The 16,701-nt window shown below is 40.7% G+C and overlaps 1 protein-coding gene across 7 annotated transcripts in view; it reads right to left on the bottom strand.

Moving 5' to 3' along the window:
- Nucleotides 1–1,819: 1,819 nt before the first annotated feature.
- Nucleotides 1,820–16,701, bottom strand: part of slc38a4 (solute carrier family 38 member 4) — a 32,424-nt gene continuing 17,542 nt past the window's right edge. For all 7 annotated transcript variants that reach the window (XM_084909562.1, XM_084909565.1, XM_084909563.1 and 4 more), the window contains 13 exons: nt 16,271–16,386; nt 14,835–14,908; nt 13,996–14,088; nt 13,768–13,849; nt 13,602–13,684; nt 13,098–13,156; nt 11,919–12,179; nt 10,982–11,061; nt 10,037–10,137; nt 9,753–9,877; nt 5,437–5,581; nt 4,711–4,808; nt 1,820–4,510 (listed from right to left, as the gene is read on the bottom strand). In XM_084909562.1, the coding sequence (XP_084765688.1) occupies nt 4,406–4,510; nt 4,711–4,808; nt 5,437–5,581; nt 9,753–9,877; nt 10,037–10,137; nt 10,982–11,061; nt 11,919–12,179; nt 13,098–13,156; nt 13,602–13,684; nt 13,768–13,849; nt 13,996–14,088; nt 14,835–14,908; nt 16,271–16,386 (1,422 nt within the window). In that variant the 3' untranslated portion in view covers nt 1,820–4,405. The remainder of the gene's footprint in view (nt 4,511–4,710; nt 4,809–5,436; nt 5,582–9,752; nt 9,878–10,036; nt 10,138–10,981; nt 11,062–11,918; nt 12,180–13,097; nt 13,157–13,601; nt 13,685–13,767; nt 13,850–13,995; nt 14,089–14,834; nt 14,909–16,270; nt 16,387–16,701) is intronic.

The following is a 16,701-nucleotide window of genomic DNA, read 5'->3' as shown; positions in this document are numbered from 1 at the left end:
CATTTTTAATGCTCCAGCTGGAGATGAGTTTAATTATAAACTGTTGAGTATTTTTTTTTTTAAGTAGTTTTATATTTATTGGCACAGGAAAATATGCAGTATTAGTGGATTTTTTTAAGCTCTGCAAAACCTTTTAAATTGAATTGCATGGAGTGTAAAGTTGGTTTTTTTTGTTTTTTTTTTTTAAATCCAAACCATAGTGGAATTGATAAAAAAAAAAATCATTAGAAGTGTACAAACATCAATACATTCAGTCACTCCAAACCATTATGAAGTTTTGTTGGTCACTGTACTACTCACGCTCAACAGTGTTGTGGCAGGGCACGTGCCACACACTTCTGCTGGACATGACTATGATATATGATATTTATGCATTTTTATTACTGTATTTGCAAAATGCAGGAGAAAAACTCTTTGGAGAAAGAAAAAAATGGAAAGATTATAACATTCCTCATTTTGACTCTTGGGACATTACAAGCAGGTGTTACATGTCAGCAGCAGATGCTAGGTATCCAGAAAATTGAAGATTTATTTCTATAGGCCTAATACCATCTAATTGTTATGACAGAAATATGGTTGTGGTCACTACCTTCTCAGACACAAACTAGAACCCCCCCCCCCCAGCATGTTATATAAAATCTGGAGCGACAAAAGGGATTTTTCCCATATCCACATTTACAAACATTTTATGATATACTGCATTTCTATTATTACCACTTGTTCGTTTGCTTTGGTTTTCTTTAAAGAACTATGATTTTAAAAGTTAAACAATGATAAAAACATGGTTTTTATTTCACATTTTTATTGTTCATCATAATGAAACAGCATCACCGATACAAAAAAAAAGGAAAAAAAAATCCCCTTTGTTTAGGTAAAATTACAAATCTGAATGTTCAACCTGATCCATAGGAACACTGTGAACAGCAGAAACATTAAGCCAGTGCTTCTACACGGCTGAGGGTCCATAGAAAAATAAGGCAGGTGGTTTTTCTACACCTTCTTTCGAAACACATTCTGGGGACTTGTCTGTTTTACAAATCCATGAGAAGACTTGTCATTTAGACCAGCACGGCTTAGAACAGCATCGTACAGCTTGGCTCGATCACACAGAAAAGGAAAAGAGATATGATACGAGTCTATCCGAAAGTGAGAAGAAAAGTTCAGCCAGACTGAATTCCTGAGATACTAAAGTGGGTTGAAAGAGCTTTCTGGTAAAAAACTGCTGTCTCTTCTCTTTATTGGATGAGCTGCTTGAAAAGACAAAACTCATCCTGAGGAACAGAGAAAAACTCTTACATTAGTAACAGACCCAGAGGAGAGAGTGAGGCAGATTTTCAAACACCTATTATTGAATATTGATAGTGAGTACTGCACGGGTCAAGTGACCCTTTAGTCGAGAAGCTTGGTGACTTTATCAGGCTGTAAAAATGTTCAAGTAATGCCTTGCAAATAAAACCTGACCAAAAACTGGGCTTTTTAAAGATGTCTATGACACCAATGCGTCACAAGCCACTGACATACACCCAGCAATGGTGTATGATTGTCCTGGTAAAGCTTTAAGCTGGTGAACGTGGAAGGTTCTTATGCATAAAGGTATACGCTTACAGTACATGTTAGTTTAAGTGATGGCTACATTGCATTGCACAGTGCAATAGCAAAAGAACCACTTGGTCTTGTAACAGATGACTAACGTGTCTCGTAAGAAACTTCCTGTAGTGTGGTCATAAAATATTTGTCTCGTCCTAATTTTGTTGAGTGTTAAATTACATGTTTAATATCAACACAGCTTAATCGTGGCTTTAACATTCAACCCAGTGACGGTCAGCTAGTGACATAAACCCTGTTGCCTTATTTCTGAGACTCCTGGGAAAACCGTGTTGGGAATTAGGCTGTTGAGTTAATGCATTGTGATGACAGGTTAATGTTAAAATACGAAAACAGATATATAGCGAACAACTTTTCTACAAATATACAAGCTTCAAATATAGGACCAAAAAAACCCAGAACAAACTACTGTCTGACAGCAAGAGAAAAAAAAAGGTCTAATACATACTTAGAAACTAAAACAAACACGGATTGCAGAAGAAGTCAAGTAGAATTCATCCATCAACCCGCTCACAAGCAATGAGTGTCAGTGTACCGTAAAATAAAGATTATTTACAGAGCATATACAATTGTTCAAAAAGACCATGTTTGTAGGCCAAAAACATGCACATTATATACTATTTCATTTGAAATATCTATTTGTTTTTATGTACGTAGATCCACAAAGGATCTATAAATGCTGTCCACTTTGGCTGCGTGTGACTCGCAATGGCACGGGAGAAGCGGTGAAACGGAACAAGTCTGAGGTTGTGATGCCGCCATTCACTGTTACATTTAAGGCACCTGTTTCAAAAGCCAATTACAATACCAAGAATTCAGAAGGCACAATAAAATAATGAATACGATTACTGGTTGTATATTATTCTTTTAAATTAAAAAAAATGTCAAGAATTATATATATATAAAAAAATATATTGCTAGGGGATATCCAAATGTTTAGCTTTAGATGTTGAGGTAAAACATCTGAAGTTGCAACTTGGGATCTTAGTAGACACCCTTCACAACATACTTAAATATGGCTGACACCTTTAGCATGGTCATCTAGGTATTGAAGCATTCTTTGTTAATTATTATTTACCGCACCCTTACTTCTAAAAATTACTGCTCTTTGATATTTTGTGTGTGAAGGGAACATTTTCACTTAATTGTCAAGACTTACACGTGAAGATTGATAACAATCTCGTTTACATGCCAAGTAAAAACAAAGGAACCTGGAGACTTGTTAGCCCTCGCTAGCATATTGACTGACTAGCTAGCATATTGACTGACTAGCTAGCATGGTTTGGCGTAAAGTTAAAATTTGCCTACCACAGCCTCTAAAGCTTAATAACTGAAATATTATATTATATTTCCTTAAATTAATTTCTATATATCCGTAAATGTTTAAGCATTGCGTCACACTTTTATGGAGCGTTTCAATCCCTACAGGCCTGACAGTAAAAGGTTAGCTTCCTACTTAACGTGCCTACATGAGATTGTTATCAATCTTCGCATCTAACTCATAAACTTTTACAAAGTGTCAAACAATTACTTCAAACTGAATAGCATATAATTATGCAAAAAAACAAAGGACGTACAGAACGTAAGTTCTTCTTGAGCATAATATGGCACGAGTTAAAATAATTGTAATATTTAGGTCAACCTATTCATATGTATCTTTTTTAGCTGACCTTTTTTAAAAATTGTCTAAAATGCATACTTATTTTTTCCCCATATAATTACTTATTTTTAAAAAAAACAATTCAATGTTTATCTCATGAGTTCTATTGTATGTGCCTTAATAATGATTCCAGCAGGTATATGTATACTGCTAGTTGGAAATGATCATCCAGCTGAATGGGAAACAGCCTTAGGAGGCCAAGTAAGATATTATATACAACAACCATTTTGTCAGTAGATACACTTAATTATGTACATTCGTATCTTGCATATTTAGATCCATCTGTGAACAGTAATACTGAAAGCACCCAGTTAATCTTGTGTGCACAGCCGAAATGAAAAAAGACCAGCAAGGAAGATCCTTGACTTTTTGGAGCTGAAAATATCTAGCATAACTCTACTAAAGAAAATTGTTTGTGCGTGCCAACTTTGGCAAAGCTTCTGATTGTTAATACGTAACACAGCAGCAAATCGATGTTGAATTTCCCAAATAAAAAATGGAATTAAATTGCTCATCAACCGTCATTTTGAGAAGAGATGAATGCTTAATCGACCGCAGGAATTTTAGGAAATAGTAATAATAATTATAGTAATGGCTCTTTACACAGCTACTACTGAACACAATGCTAGATGTGCTCCTTTTTCCATGGATGATGGCACACTCCAAAAGACTCCTTAAAGTTCACAGAGGACTGATGGACCTACATCATCGTTCCAGCCCTTCCAGCTTCAAGTACAGGCTGCAGAGTATCTGTTCATTGTTGTTTCTTCTTAGCTGGAAAAGAATGACCATCAAGATGATGGTGACGATCTAAGGCTGTCTCGGTGGCATGTTGGCATTTTAAACCAGAGACCGGTACCCCTTGTGATTCTTTCATTTGTGTCGTTTCACATCCAAAACAAGAAAAAAGAAAAAAAAAATACAAACTAAGCTAAAAGGATCCCCTCCAGTGGGACTTTCTGGGAGGATATTGAAGATGTCTTAACCCAGTGCTGCACTCATGTCTATAGCCTGAGGTTCTATAACGATTTGATGAAATGAAGGAAACCAGTGGGTACGGAAAACAAGTGATTTGCTGTGGGGCAGTCAAGGAAGTGGCTGCACTTCTAAATGGGAAACTGAAGAAGGTAGAAAAGTGTTTTAATGGTGTCCCCCAGAGCCTGGGGGGTTGTGGATCCAGTCAAGAACGATAAGCGTCAAGCTGCCAATCATGAAGATGACTCCCACGACCAGGAAGATGGCTGCCTGAAGAGAGAGAGAGAGAGAGAGAGAGAGCGACAGAACAAGAAGGGATTCAGCTTGATGAGATACACAGAAGGGGTCTGTGGAAATTTCTGGCAGATCACATTCATCTGGCCCTCAGTGGATACATGGAGAAAGCCAATACAGTGAGAAAGCAGCAGAAAGCATTGTGTGTGACTGCGAGTGTGTTTCTGCACACTTACCCCAATCTTCTGTGGGGAGCGCAACGGCAGCGACTTTACCAGGCGCAGGTAAAAGGCAGCGGGTAGGATGAAGATGAGCATTGTTGCTGCAGAGGCGCCTGCAATTAAACCGAGAGGAAAACTGAATCTGCCAATCAGGTGACAACAACTGAAACAAACAGCCAGACCAATCACTATGAGGAGGAATTCTTTAAGTGACATGTTGAGTGACAGTTGTGTTTTTTTAGACTTTTTAATAATTAAGGTGCATAACATAAGCTTTTAAAATACCTTTAATAAAGCATCAAGCCTCATATATTATAGGCATGCCATTAACTATTGATTTGAGGTGCTGGTACTCAGTACTCTTCGGTTTGATTTAGGGATTACTTTTGCAAAGCTGATTTTTCTTTTTTCTTTTTTTTAAACTTTGCTCGAAGTGATCGTCTTTCCTCCAACAGAACATGTGCACAGGCATCTGCTGGCAACTCTTTATTAAAAAGGGGGTGAGTAGGAAAGTGTTCTTCCTGACAATCTTAAACCTGAGAATCCTTACCAGGTAAGGATTTAACCTGACATTTTAAGCTTCTCTGTACTTCCAGCGGCTTTATCCAATTAAACAATCCCTCATCTGAAGGTGCCAATCAGGCGTGAACCGGCAAACCTCACTGACTCACTCTGGGTTCATGTGTCTTTTTGAAAGGGCAGAAATGTTGCTCTCTGTTCACACTCAGTGTCAGGACTCACCGATGAAGCCAAAGATGTCCCGGATGGTGGGGACACAGATGACCAGGACGTTGTTAAAGGCCAGGATGAAGGCGGCAATCAGCAAGTGGCGAGTCCAGCTGAACTCTCGCCCGCTGAACAGTAACGTGGTGATGGACGAACGGATCTAGGAGAAACAGTGACAGAGTGGTGAATGTGGTGAAACAGTGTTTTCAGCTTTCTTGTAAATAGAGAAATAAACGTTTGTTTGATAAAAAACAATTTATTCCAACACTAAAGTCAGTTGCTCTCTTCTTGTCTCAGTCAAAGAACCGAATCATTAACAAATATGCACGGCTGCCAGCCTGCGACTGAAGCCGATTCCCCACACTTGGCCAGTGATTGAAGTGTGTCAAGAGTTATGAACTTGTGTGTGTGTGTGTGAGTCAGAGAAAACCAGGAGATCCTTGAGCTACAGGCAACCTGTTAAAGCCTGAACTGGGTGAAAGGTCGCAGGTATCAGGTAAAACCTGAGGCCCCTTTAGCCCGTAAGCCTCTGGGAGAGAGGTCACAAAGAGCCCTGCTTACAGCGCCCATTCAAAACTGCTTGGGATTATCTCCCGCAGCGCAATGGAACTATGGGATTGCATCAGCCAGTGCAGAGAGGAGGGCGGGCTCAGCCCGGGGGGGGGGGGGGGGGGGGAGGAGGAGGCGTGTCTTTACGCCTTTTCTCTTTTTTTGTTGCTGCCAGCATGTGCTCACAGCACAGATAAAATGAACGATTCAAACCCAAGTTTCTCTCTTAGCCGTTTTAAAACAGCCCCTCCTCACTGCCCCAACCCATACCTTCACTTTACTCCCACCAGCGTAATTAGGACTGCTTGGAAAACTAGAGCCTGGACGCAGCATTTCACTCCAAAGCTTCAAGTTATTCAGCATCTGACTGTCATCTGGCACTATGACTCTTGAGAGTGCACCCTTTGATATCTGCACACTCCTAACCTATCAGTATGGCCAGGCTTCGGTCAGTCCAAAACAAACCACAGATGAAGATCTAAGGTAATAAATAGGCAAGCATATGTGACTTTTTCTGAGCAAAGTTAAATGTGTGACTGACAAAACCAAGTGTGAACTAAAACTACAAGCAGCACAGTAAGGAAAGCCCCTTCTCGGATATACATATATATATATATATATATATATATATGTAAAAAAAAGTGTTGCCTCGCTGTAGAACCACTGAAGCTTTACAAACCATGACTTCTTCTCTAGGCAAAAGGCTTTAATGCAGCCAAGCAAACCTAAGAAGAATACTTGTGAACCGTGCTCTCTAGCGGTGACACCGATCCTGATGGACAACAACTGCACTGTGTGAGGCACAGACTTCCCTGCTTTCCCAGAGGTTTACATACAGAACACGCTTTGTACTTCAGCAAGAACAACATTCGGGTGTTGAGGTTGTGTAATTTCTGTCTGGGTGGTGTTTGTCCCCTCCAGCATGACACCAGTGTCATCCTTTTAACCTAAATTCAATAGAAGACCCCTCAGGCTCGTTTGCCCTCGGCTCTTTTGGAAGCGTTTCAGCACATCTGGACTGAAATAACACAACTGTTTACAGGAGCACACTTAGGAGGAGCACACCTATTAAAAAGTAAGACATTCACACGCCTGGATTAATCACCAGAAATGACCACTCATGACACATTAAATATATTTAGCTTGAGTGGCAAACTGCAAATATTCACAGTCACATGTACATTACTAAAGCAGGAGCAGAGGAAGTAAAGAGAAACCAGCTGTAGCATACAAGCCTTTACATACATGTATTTAAGCCAGAGCTACAAAAGGAACGTTTTTATGTTGATGATAGTAAGTTATTACTGGCTGTAAGTGTTAATCAGCTCTCTTACAGCCGTCTTTTGTGGTTTCCATCTCCTGCTGGAGCCTGAGAACTGGAGCACGTCTGACTCCACATAAAACCCTTTCATTATATCCTGGATCCTGGCAAAGCCTTATGTGATGTGGCCTCTGTAAGCATCTATCCTTCACGTGACTGCACCGCCCTCTGCATGCACACACAAACACACACACACACACTTTCAGGCTTGAACGTTTATCTGGACATTTATCTCCCACACATACAGTCTTGTCTCGTCTCTTATAGTCCTCTACAGGAGTCAAAGACAGCTGCAGATAAAGCTAAAGTTAATCTCTAGCTGAAGGTCGGCCACATTTTCCTACAAAATGAAGGTCAGGAGCATTCAAGACAAGATTCTCAAATGCCACACGGAAACTTGGCATAAGCGTTGCTGTGACTGAGCAGTTCTTTTGATCCGATGCCGTGCATGGATCTAGATCTAGCCAGTCTTCCGGCAGTGTTATGGCAACGGTAATTGCAGGAATAGTTATGGTCAGTTAATTAAAACCTCCCCAACTTTGTGTATTTTAATCAGAACGCTGTTATCAAATCAACTTTCCCAGTCACTTCATTCACACTGTCACCAGTTAAAACTACACCCAAGACTGACTAATGTTATGTGTCATGTCTTCACATGCAGGCATATTCAATCTAAAATCAGTTTGCAAAGCAGGATAACTAAAAGAAATCTCCTTGTAACAGCTTCAACGCTGATAAAACGGCCACGTGCACATTAGTTTTTTAACTCTAAGCCAAGGCTGCATAGCTGCCTTTTTCCTAATTCATCACAGCATCCTGTTTCAGTCTCGTGTTTCTCTGCTGCTATCAGTTTTCTATGTCCTCTGTCAAACTCTCTCTATTTCTCTTGAAGGACTCAGCTGGATATGTTTCACACAGTGACTAGACATGGATCATAAATACCCAGGATTACGTTTTTTGATACGATTTGAACATAATGTCACATATGGCCGCAATATTCAATTCAATTCAATGCAATGTATTTTATGTAGTGCCAGATTTCAACAATAGTTGCCTCAGGCACTTTATATTGGAAGGTGAAGACCCTACAATAATACAATACGATAACACAATAATGCTAACAAAGTAAGTCCATTACACTGTCTTCTTCATTGACAGAGTGGGTACAGATGCGTATTTCTTATCAACAAAACTACACAATTGGAGGACTGTGCGGTCCTGGCAGAGGTTTGTGTCTGTTTCTCTTCTCTAGCTCGTCTCACTGGCTCCACCTCTCTATCGCCCGGAAGGCAGCAGTTAGAGTCGGGGTTTTTCCACTGTCCACTCCGAGTCTGTAAACTTCCACTGCAGAGACTGAGGGGGCTGAAGGGATTCCCCTCTAACATAACAAAACACAACAAAGGAACTGAGGGGGAAGTGGCACTGTGCGGGCATAAGCTCCATCCATGCGTCTAAAATGTAACAAAATGTGTAGGCTGTATGTAAGAGAGCACCGATGTACAGAAATGTGTCTGTATAAATGTGTGTGCGTGTGTGTGAGTGCGGTGTCGCAGTGTGTTTCCATAACATGCCATCACTTGCTGCATCATTCTCCATCAGCACTTTCCTCTGATTGAATGCTCCTGCCCCCTGGTGGCAGTCTGCTGTAACTTCAAGTATTTCCGAGAAGAATTCATGAATGCCCCAGCTGCTCTTCTCTATATTAAACCCAGTTTAGATGTGTGTGTGCGTGAGTGCCTGGAAGCCAAAACGGGTCAGGAAACTTCCTCTGTCTAGCAGCCATTCTTGTTCTCCTCAAGTCAGATAAAGGTCAAGCTAAAATTAGCCCTTGACCATGTATGGACAGGCAAGTAAGAGGGGAAGCGTACGTGTGAATGAATGTGGCTTGTGAAGTTGTGGTGACTGGAAATCACACACATGCAGACTTTTGACTTCATGCTGAGAGAAAGCAACATAAACGGGTGTAAAAAAGAGTTGGGCCTCACTGCTGAAATCTTACAGTGTGTATGCCTGTTTGCGTTAATGTGATAAAAAAGTTTTGTTTTTTTAAAGAGCCTTCGTCTGTGCATTTGAGCTTTGAGGTGACGGCACAAGCTGGAGCTCCAAACTGAACAGTGTGTTCTTTTTTACCAATGGCGGGAAAAAGCAGCTGTGTCCAGAAAATGACAAAAAAAACCCAAAACATTCTGAATGACTGCAGTGAATACAAAACACAGTCTGTAAGCAGACTGACAGAGAGTGGCAGCAATGTTCAACATTTACAGGCGTGGTGTTTGTGCTTGTGTGCTCTGACGTAAATCAAATTAAACTGCTGCCTAAACGAGGCTCCAAATGATGACGGCGAGTGATGAAAGAGGTTAGAAATAAGCTCTAGGCATGATATTTTACCATAAAGGCAACTTTTTCGGCTTCCAGAAGACAAGACAGAGACAGACTGTGTGTTTATGCAGGTTGTACTTACAGGGAAAAGCACGATGGGGACAGTAAGAGTGACGGCAGTGAGGACAGCCAAACGCACCAGCAGCAGCATCGTGTCAAACTTGTACACTTTAGTGAAAGTGTGCAGCAACTCTGCCTCCACGTTGTCTGTGATGCAGAGGGATAAAAGAGCAGTCTGTGAGAAATACTGAGACTGAAGAAATGGAAAAATAGGAATTCTAGCAAGACAAAAGAACGGAAAGGCAGAACAAAACAAACAAAAACCAATCGTGCCATTTTTTCTGTTGGTTAAACTGTTGCTTTTACCATAAAAGGTGAGGTAGCCAAAGAGTGCCGACAGCATGTACATGATGAGCATGGCCAGGATGGACAGGTTAGAGACATTCTGCATTTTCTTCCGGCTCCGACTGTAGATGGCAAACACACAGACTTTTAGAGAGGTGACTTCACGATCGAAATATAAGGATTTTCCCTACTTTGTAGGGTGAACACAAAAGGAAGTGTCGAAAACAAACCACTTCCTGCAGAGTAGCACCATTATCATGCCACTTCTGCAGGAGGTGGTCTGTTAAAATTAGGTAGTGACCGACAGAACAAGATTGTAGACACAAGTGGCAGAAATGACTTTTCTCCAAAGGACTTGCCTCTCCCTTAGCGATTGGGTGCCAGTTGAGGTTGTTCGGGAAAAAGTGACAAGTACGCCTCCCGGACACCTCATATGTGAGGAGTTCCAGGCATTTCCTATTGGAAGGAGGCCCCTATTTCTCTCTAGTGTGTCCTTGGGAGATTATATCTCTTGACTGGCCTGAGAATGCCGTGGTGTTTCCCTGAATAAGGTGGAGGCGGTAGCTGGGAGCTAGCTCACAACTAGCACTTCCCAAATGACAGTATTACTGAAAAATGCTAATTAGAAATCCATGTTAAAGTCCCTGACAGCAGTGCACGGGGAGGTATCTGAAACCAGATGAATGTAAACAATACCAGCTCTGGCAGAGGTCCACTACTAGGAGGCATCCACTAATCCACATTAGGAGTACCCCACACAGACACCACAATTTTTGCCATCTCAGAATTACTAATCAACTTTTTTTTTGCTTTGAACACATCAAGAATATCAAGAACTAACTGTTTCTTCGCTTCCTCTTGGAAGACGTCATTGCAACGGGTCAGCGTATGATGATTTAAATGTATATATAAGATGTTTGATGGTTTTTCAGGATGTGATGATGTAAATGTAAGTAGCATACTTACTCTTTAAGCTCGCTATAGATAGGCAGCACCTCAGGATGGCAGACGAACGCAAAGGCCAGGATGGGAACAGTGTACGCAGTCTAAGGAAGGATGAAAAAAGTAGGGAAACGAGCCATTAACATGATGTAATATATATGAGAAGTATTCTTCTACTGGGTAAAGTAGCTGTAAAACAGAAATGCCTGCTGATATAGCCTCAAGAGAAAAGAGAAGAGGGAGAGCACTAAAAAACCTTTTCCTCAGCATTTAAGACTTCTGATGCACTGGACAGTTGAACACAGCAGTGCTGCACTGCTGTCTGCTGTCTGCTCAGGTCATAAAAACTGGTATGCATAAAAAGACACGGAATATGTTTCCTTTCTTTGTCTCCAATCAAAGCATGACATGCAGACAATACAATGACCTTTACTTCTACCAGCTACTACTTTTGAACGGTCTCATTTTTCTACTTAAATTATGTGAAAGGTATCATCGTGAAATTTTATTTGTAAGAGCTGTTATTACACAAAGTTTGGATTTGGATTAACTCGCTTTTATGAAGTATAATGCCACATTTAAAATGTGTACCCTGATTTATGATTATATTTGCCCACAGATTAAACAAAACATTTGTCACTCAAAGGCCGAAAACACAGCACCAAAGATGTCAAACATGTCTTGGCTTGGCATACTGGTGTCTCGTCTATTCACCCCTACAGCCCCATGATACATTGTGTACATGTTTTCAAGACTTTACCCCAGCAACAAGATTATCTTCAACTTTACTAAAGTCTTGGAGTGTCTAAATAATTGGGAACTGATCAATGGGCAATATTTGCACATGTACAATGACAAACCCAACAGTTCTCCATTTCAGAAGCTAAAACCTCTTAAAATAACAAACAAGCAATGGACTGTGAAGGCAATCAAAGGTTCTGCACCAGTACAACGAACTAACCTGTGAGTTGAAGACAAAGTATTTCGGCGTGCACATCTCCTCAACGTCTGGGTGAGGTTCAGAGTGTATTCCCGTGGAGTGCTGGGTATCGTGGCTGCCAATGATTGCTGGGGAAATGTCAGTGTGGGAGAAATCCATCTGTATAGACTTGTTTTGTGAGGCGTAGAGCCCTGGCATGTCCGAACCATTTATGCTGAGATTGGATGAGTGGCCAGAGAGGAAAGGCAGAGGGCAGGGTAGCTGGGTTTTTTTGTATATTATCTGAAAAAGATTGACATGAAGTCTGACTGTGCTCTTCAAAGTAGAATTGTCACATATTGTATGCTAACGTACTAGCTAACAGTTTTTTATTACGACATCCAAAAGATACGGAACAACATTAGCATCTCAGCAACTTAGTGATTTCAAACTCCTTTTAGCTCTTTTCTAGCTTCCTTCAACTCCATAGAAAAATAAACTGGCAACTTAGTTGCTAAATAATTGACTGAGTTCTCCAGTTAGCAGCTAAAATTATCTGTTTTTTGATGCTGCAGAGGTAGCACATGCTGGGTTTATCAAGACTGTTCACTGAAGCAGGCTCCTTTACCAAAGAAGGTGCACATGAGCAGTGACAGTGAATCAAGAATTTAATATTGTTAAAAAATGTCATCTTTGTAATTTGCATTTAGTGTAATTTTGTCATGCTACCTAGCAAGAAAGTGCCAAAAGATACCATTATAACGCCAACCATACTGAAGGGTTAAAACAAATCATTTAGGGACGGTTGTTTTACTGCTTAGTTGAGGTGTGAGGCTGTATCTTAGGTTTTAGTTGCACCTTCTTCAAGAATAAGAAGTTGCAACTAAAATTTATTAAAACGTGGTAACAAAAAAATTCTTTGACCCTTTTCCCTACCACTTTTGTTCTTTTAGGCAACAAGTTGAGTGTTGACCTGGGAAAGTAAATATGAAAAGAAAGAAAAATCTACTTCCTCTGTTAGTAGTCCTGACACTGGCAAATCGGAAATCTGAGTAACTGGCAACAGGCCGTAACACAGAAACTATTAGCTGAAAGATGCTAACATACCCCAAGTGACAAACACCTACGTACAGATGGTTTATGTTCATACTGATCTCTTGACATACAACTCTTAATCACATTATTATTAGCACATATTACGATTGCTCACACTCAACTTACCACACCTAGGAAGAAAACCATGCAAGAGAGGGAAAAACCACTGGTGTAGCCCAGGTAGCCTAAAAAAGAAACGAGAAAACAAAAAGTGAGTTCCTTTTTTACTCTGAACCTAGATGGCTGTTTTTAATGCATTTTGATGCCTTTTCTATTATATGTGTCACTCTTGCTTGTCAGCCCTATTAAAGAAACGCACCAACCAAGTGTGATCTGAGCAGAAACAAATTTAAATACTGACAGATGCAAAAAAACCCCACCATCATCATCATCAACAAATTCAGTTCTAACATAAAGAATTTATCCCGTTTGCTGCTTTATACAGCTGTCTGTATGTTTTACAGACAGCTGCAAGAACATGGAGGCACTGAGGCATTTGGCGAGACATAGCAGGAAGTGAACTTTAGAAACTTTAGTGAAACTGGAAGTCAGTCTGTGGTGGGAGCAAGTGGATAAAGTTTACAAAACATGTGAAGGAGAAAATATGACGGTGTTCACTTGTGTTCCTACCCAGATTTTTGAGGAGGGATAAAGGCAGAATGATTCCGACGGACACAAACAGCACCAGGTAATTTCCATTTAGGTACCATTCACTGCAAACACAACACAAGGTTAGACCACAAGAGATGGCACACGAACATTAGTTTGCTTCATCTTTAGAGGAGCCCATTCTCACCCAGAGTTTTCTTCTAAGTGCAGGAATGCTCGGATCACTTCTGGCAACTCATACTTCACTATAAAGAGGTAGCTGGACATCGCTGCAAGAGGACAACAAGGGCAACTTCAGGTTTCACGCAAACTACAAATACTTCTTTAGAGGTGCACATTACAGATATTATTATAGCTCCAGTAATGCAATTAAAAACACGTATGTTTCATTGAAATACACTGATTTAGGGCCTACCTCCAATGTTCTGCATGATTATTGATCCAAATGCAGCCATTTTTCCGGGCCAGCCAAATGCCCTCTCTCCAAGCTTCTCATAGATGAGGGATCCTGCCAGAACAGAGAGAGTGACTAAGGATACCAGCCTTAACTAGACAATCAGGTGTATGTTACACCAGCGGTCCCCAACCTTTTTTGCGCCACGGACCGGTTTATGCCCGACAATATTTTCACGGACCGGCCTTTAAGGTGTCGCGGATAAATACAACAAAATAAAACTAGTACCGGTACCGAAAAAAGAAGATTTATTCATAACACGCGTGAAAAGACCCAGGAAAACCAAGTTAACTACAAAAACGATAACAAAATAACGCTGAAAACCGATAAAACCCTGAAAACCATACATTTCACACCTGAGCCTCAACTCTCGCGGCCCGGTACCAAACGACTCACGGACCGGTACCGGTCCGAGGCCCGGGGGTTGGGGACCGCTGTGTTACACAGTCTCTTTTGCAATTCTTACTTAGCCCCTTCTTTGTAAAAAAAAAAAGAAAGTTATCTTTGCAATAACTACTTCATTCTCATTTCTTCAAATGCCTTTAGGGAAGGGCGTGGAGATTTCCAACGAAAGTTGGCATAACAGCAATTACTTTTTTGCGCTGTTACAATCACTTGTCCGGGCATTTTCTCATGCGTCATACTCCTCCCTGTGACCTACAGTAACCTCCCAATTAAATACTGTATATAAAATGTTATCATCTGTGGAAACATACACTTGTAATCCCTTAATAAGCAGTCATAACATTTAACGTCGTAACATTTAAAAATGTTTAAAGGTCTGAAGAGCAAATACCAACCTCCTTCCTTAGCAGTCACAAGGAGCAGGTGTACAGAGTATAAGGAGAGGATGGCTACAGCGATGAGGAGGACTCTGCGCAGAGAGAGAGAGAGACAGAGAGGTGTAGAAGTATGAAAAACTGGTACTGTGTAACTGAGAATTTACCCCTTACTGTTAAAAAAAACTTAATGACATTTGAAGCTGCTCTGGCTCATGTGTTGTTGTGTTGCTACAAATACATCCATTGCTGCATTCTTCAAATACCATACTGTGTGTCAGCAGTGAGATTATGACGGAAGAGGGACAAAGTTGTACAGCTTCCTGTAGTTATTTCACACCCCCAGCTAGTTCTCATTTTTAGGCTCTGGACTGCAGCCATGTGCGTGGACAGTGGATGACAGAGGGAGTTGCGGTGGGTACACCGGGGGCATTTAGGGGGTGTTGGGTAATGGAAGTCATCCACAGTCCAATAATGCATATGCATGGGACCAGATGGCTGAGGGAACTGACCACTGAAGCTCAGATGTCCCCGTGGGGAAGAGGTGCCCCCTAATCCGAGTGGTACGTGACCACAGTCTATATCTAAAAGAGTCCTAAAAATCATTTTTATTTTGTCAGTGCAACGATTAATAATCAGACACTCTGATTTCCAAACAAATTAGTGACATTCCCTTCAGCCTTAGCTGTACCATAATTATCACGCTATTCTACCATACAAAAGATTCCAAAATGCTGAATTGTCATGGTTGTTGTGGTAAGCATTATATCAACACACGATTGTCACCTTTCCTAACAAAAAGTGAAAAGAACTTTCTGCCATCATTTGGCATAAGTTAGTTAGTACACACACTAAACACTCCACCTAGTGACGCAGCAGAAAATCTTCGTCTTTCCTGCCCAACCCATAATTCTGTCATCTTAAACTCCCCTACAATAAATTCTAAGAAGACATGAATTAATCTTTGGAGAACAATGTAATGCTAACCGGTGGTTTTTTTAGGTTTCTTTTCAGGACTGTAAGGAGGGGTGACACTCAGCTTATAATTGCATTAGTTATTATTAATCCATGTATTTTGTGCTGTCTCCCTCCCCTCGACCTAAACTGGTCGTGGCACATGGTTGCCCCTCTCTGAGACTGGTTCTGCCGAAGGTTTCTTTCTGTTAAAAGGGAGTTTTTGCTTTCCACTGTTGCCAGGTTCTTGCACATAGGAGGTGGTCTGATTGTTGGGGTTTTCTCTGCTTTATTTTAGGGTCTTTACCTTACAATATAAAGTGCATTGAGGTTATTGTTGTTGTCATTTTGTAATTTGATAAGTACGTTGAACTCCAATTGAATAATTGTTCAAAGTATATCCTGTGGAGCAATCATTGTTTTTGGCATTTGAAACCAAATTAACACCTAATCTCTATCAAACATGTAACGCACTATATACCCGCTAGTCCAAACATACTTACGTAAAGAGAATGATGCCAGTGTTTGCCATGGCAAAGGACAGGCCCAGGATGCCGCTGCCCATAATGGCGTTGCTCAAGTTGAAGACGGACATGCCGAATGAGGCGTGGCCAGGATGCTGCCCAAAGTCAAAAGAAAAGACAAGAGCTTTTTAAGGTAAAACTATCTTCAGTTGAGTGATGAACTATTGATATTTACTACATGAATCATTAATGTTAGCATCATATGCACCCTGTTTTAGAAAAAGAAAGAGCTAAACATTTGGCATAGCAAGCCACCTACAGACAGATAGATGCTTTAGGAGACAAGCTGCAGTTCTTCTGCACTATTCTTATGGTTTTGACCTCACTCTCCTACAGCATCTCATAACTGCTAACATCTTAGAGACTGTGGTCTGCCATGTGGTCTAATTTAAAATAATGAGCAGTGAACT

Source organism: Perissodus microlepis, chromosome 17, assembly GCF_051167445.1.
Source record: "Perissodus microlepis isolate ML-2025 ecotype Zambia chromosome 17, ASM5116744v1, whole genome shotgun sequence".
Lineage (NCBI taxonomy): Eukaryota > Metazoa > Chordata > Actinopteri > Cichliformes > Cichlidae > Perissodus > Perissodus microlepis.
This window is presented reverse-complemented; position numbering and strand designations above follow the sequence as displayed.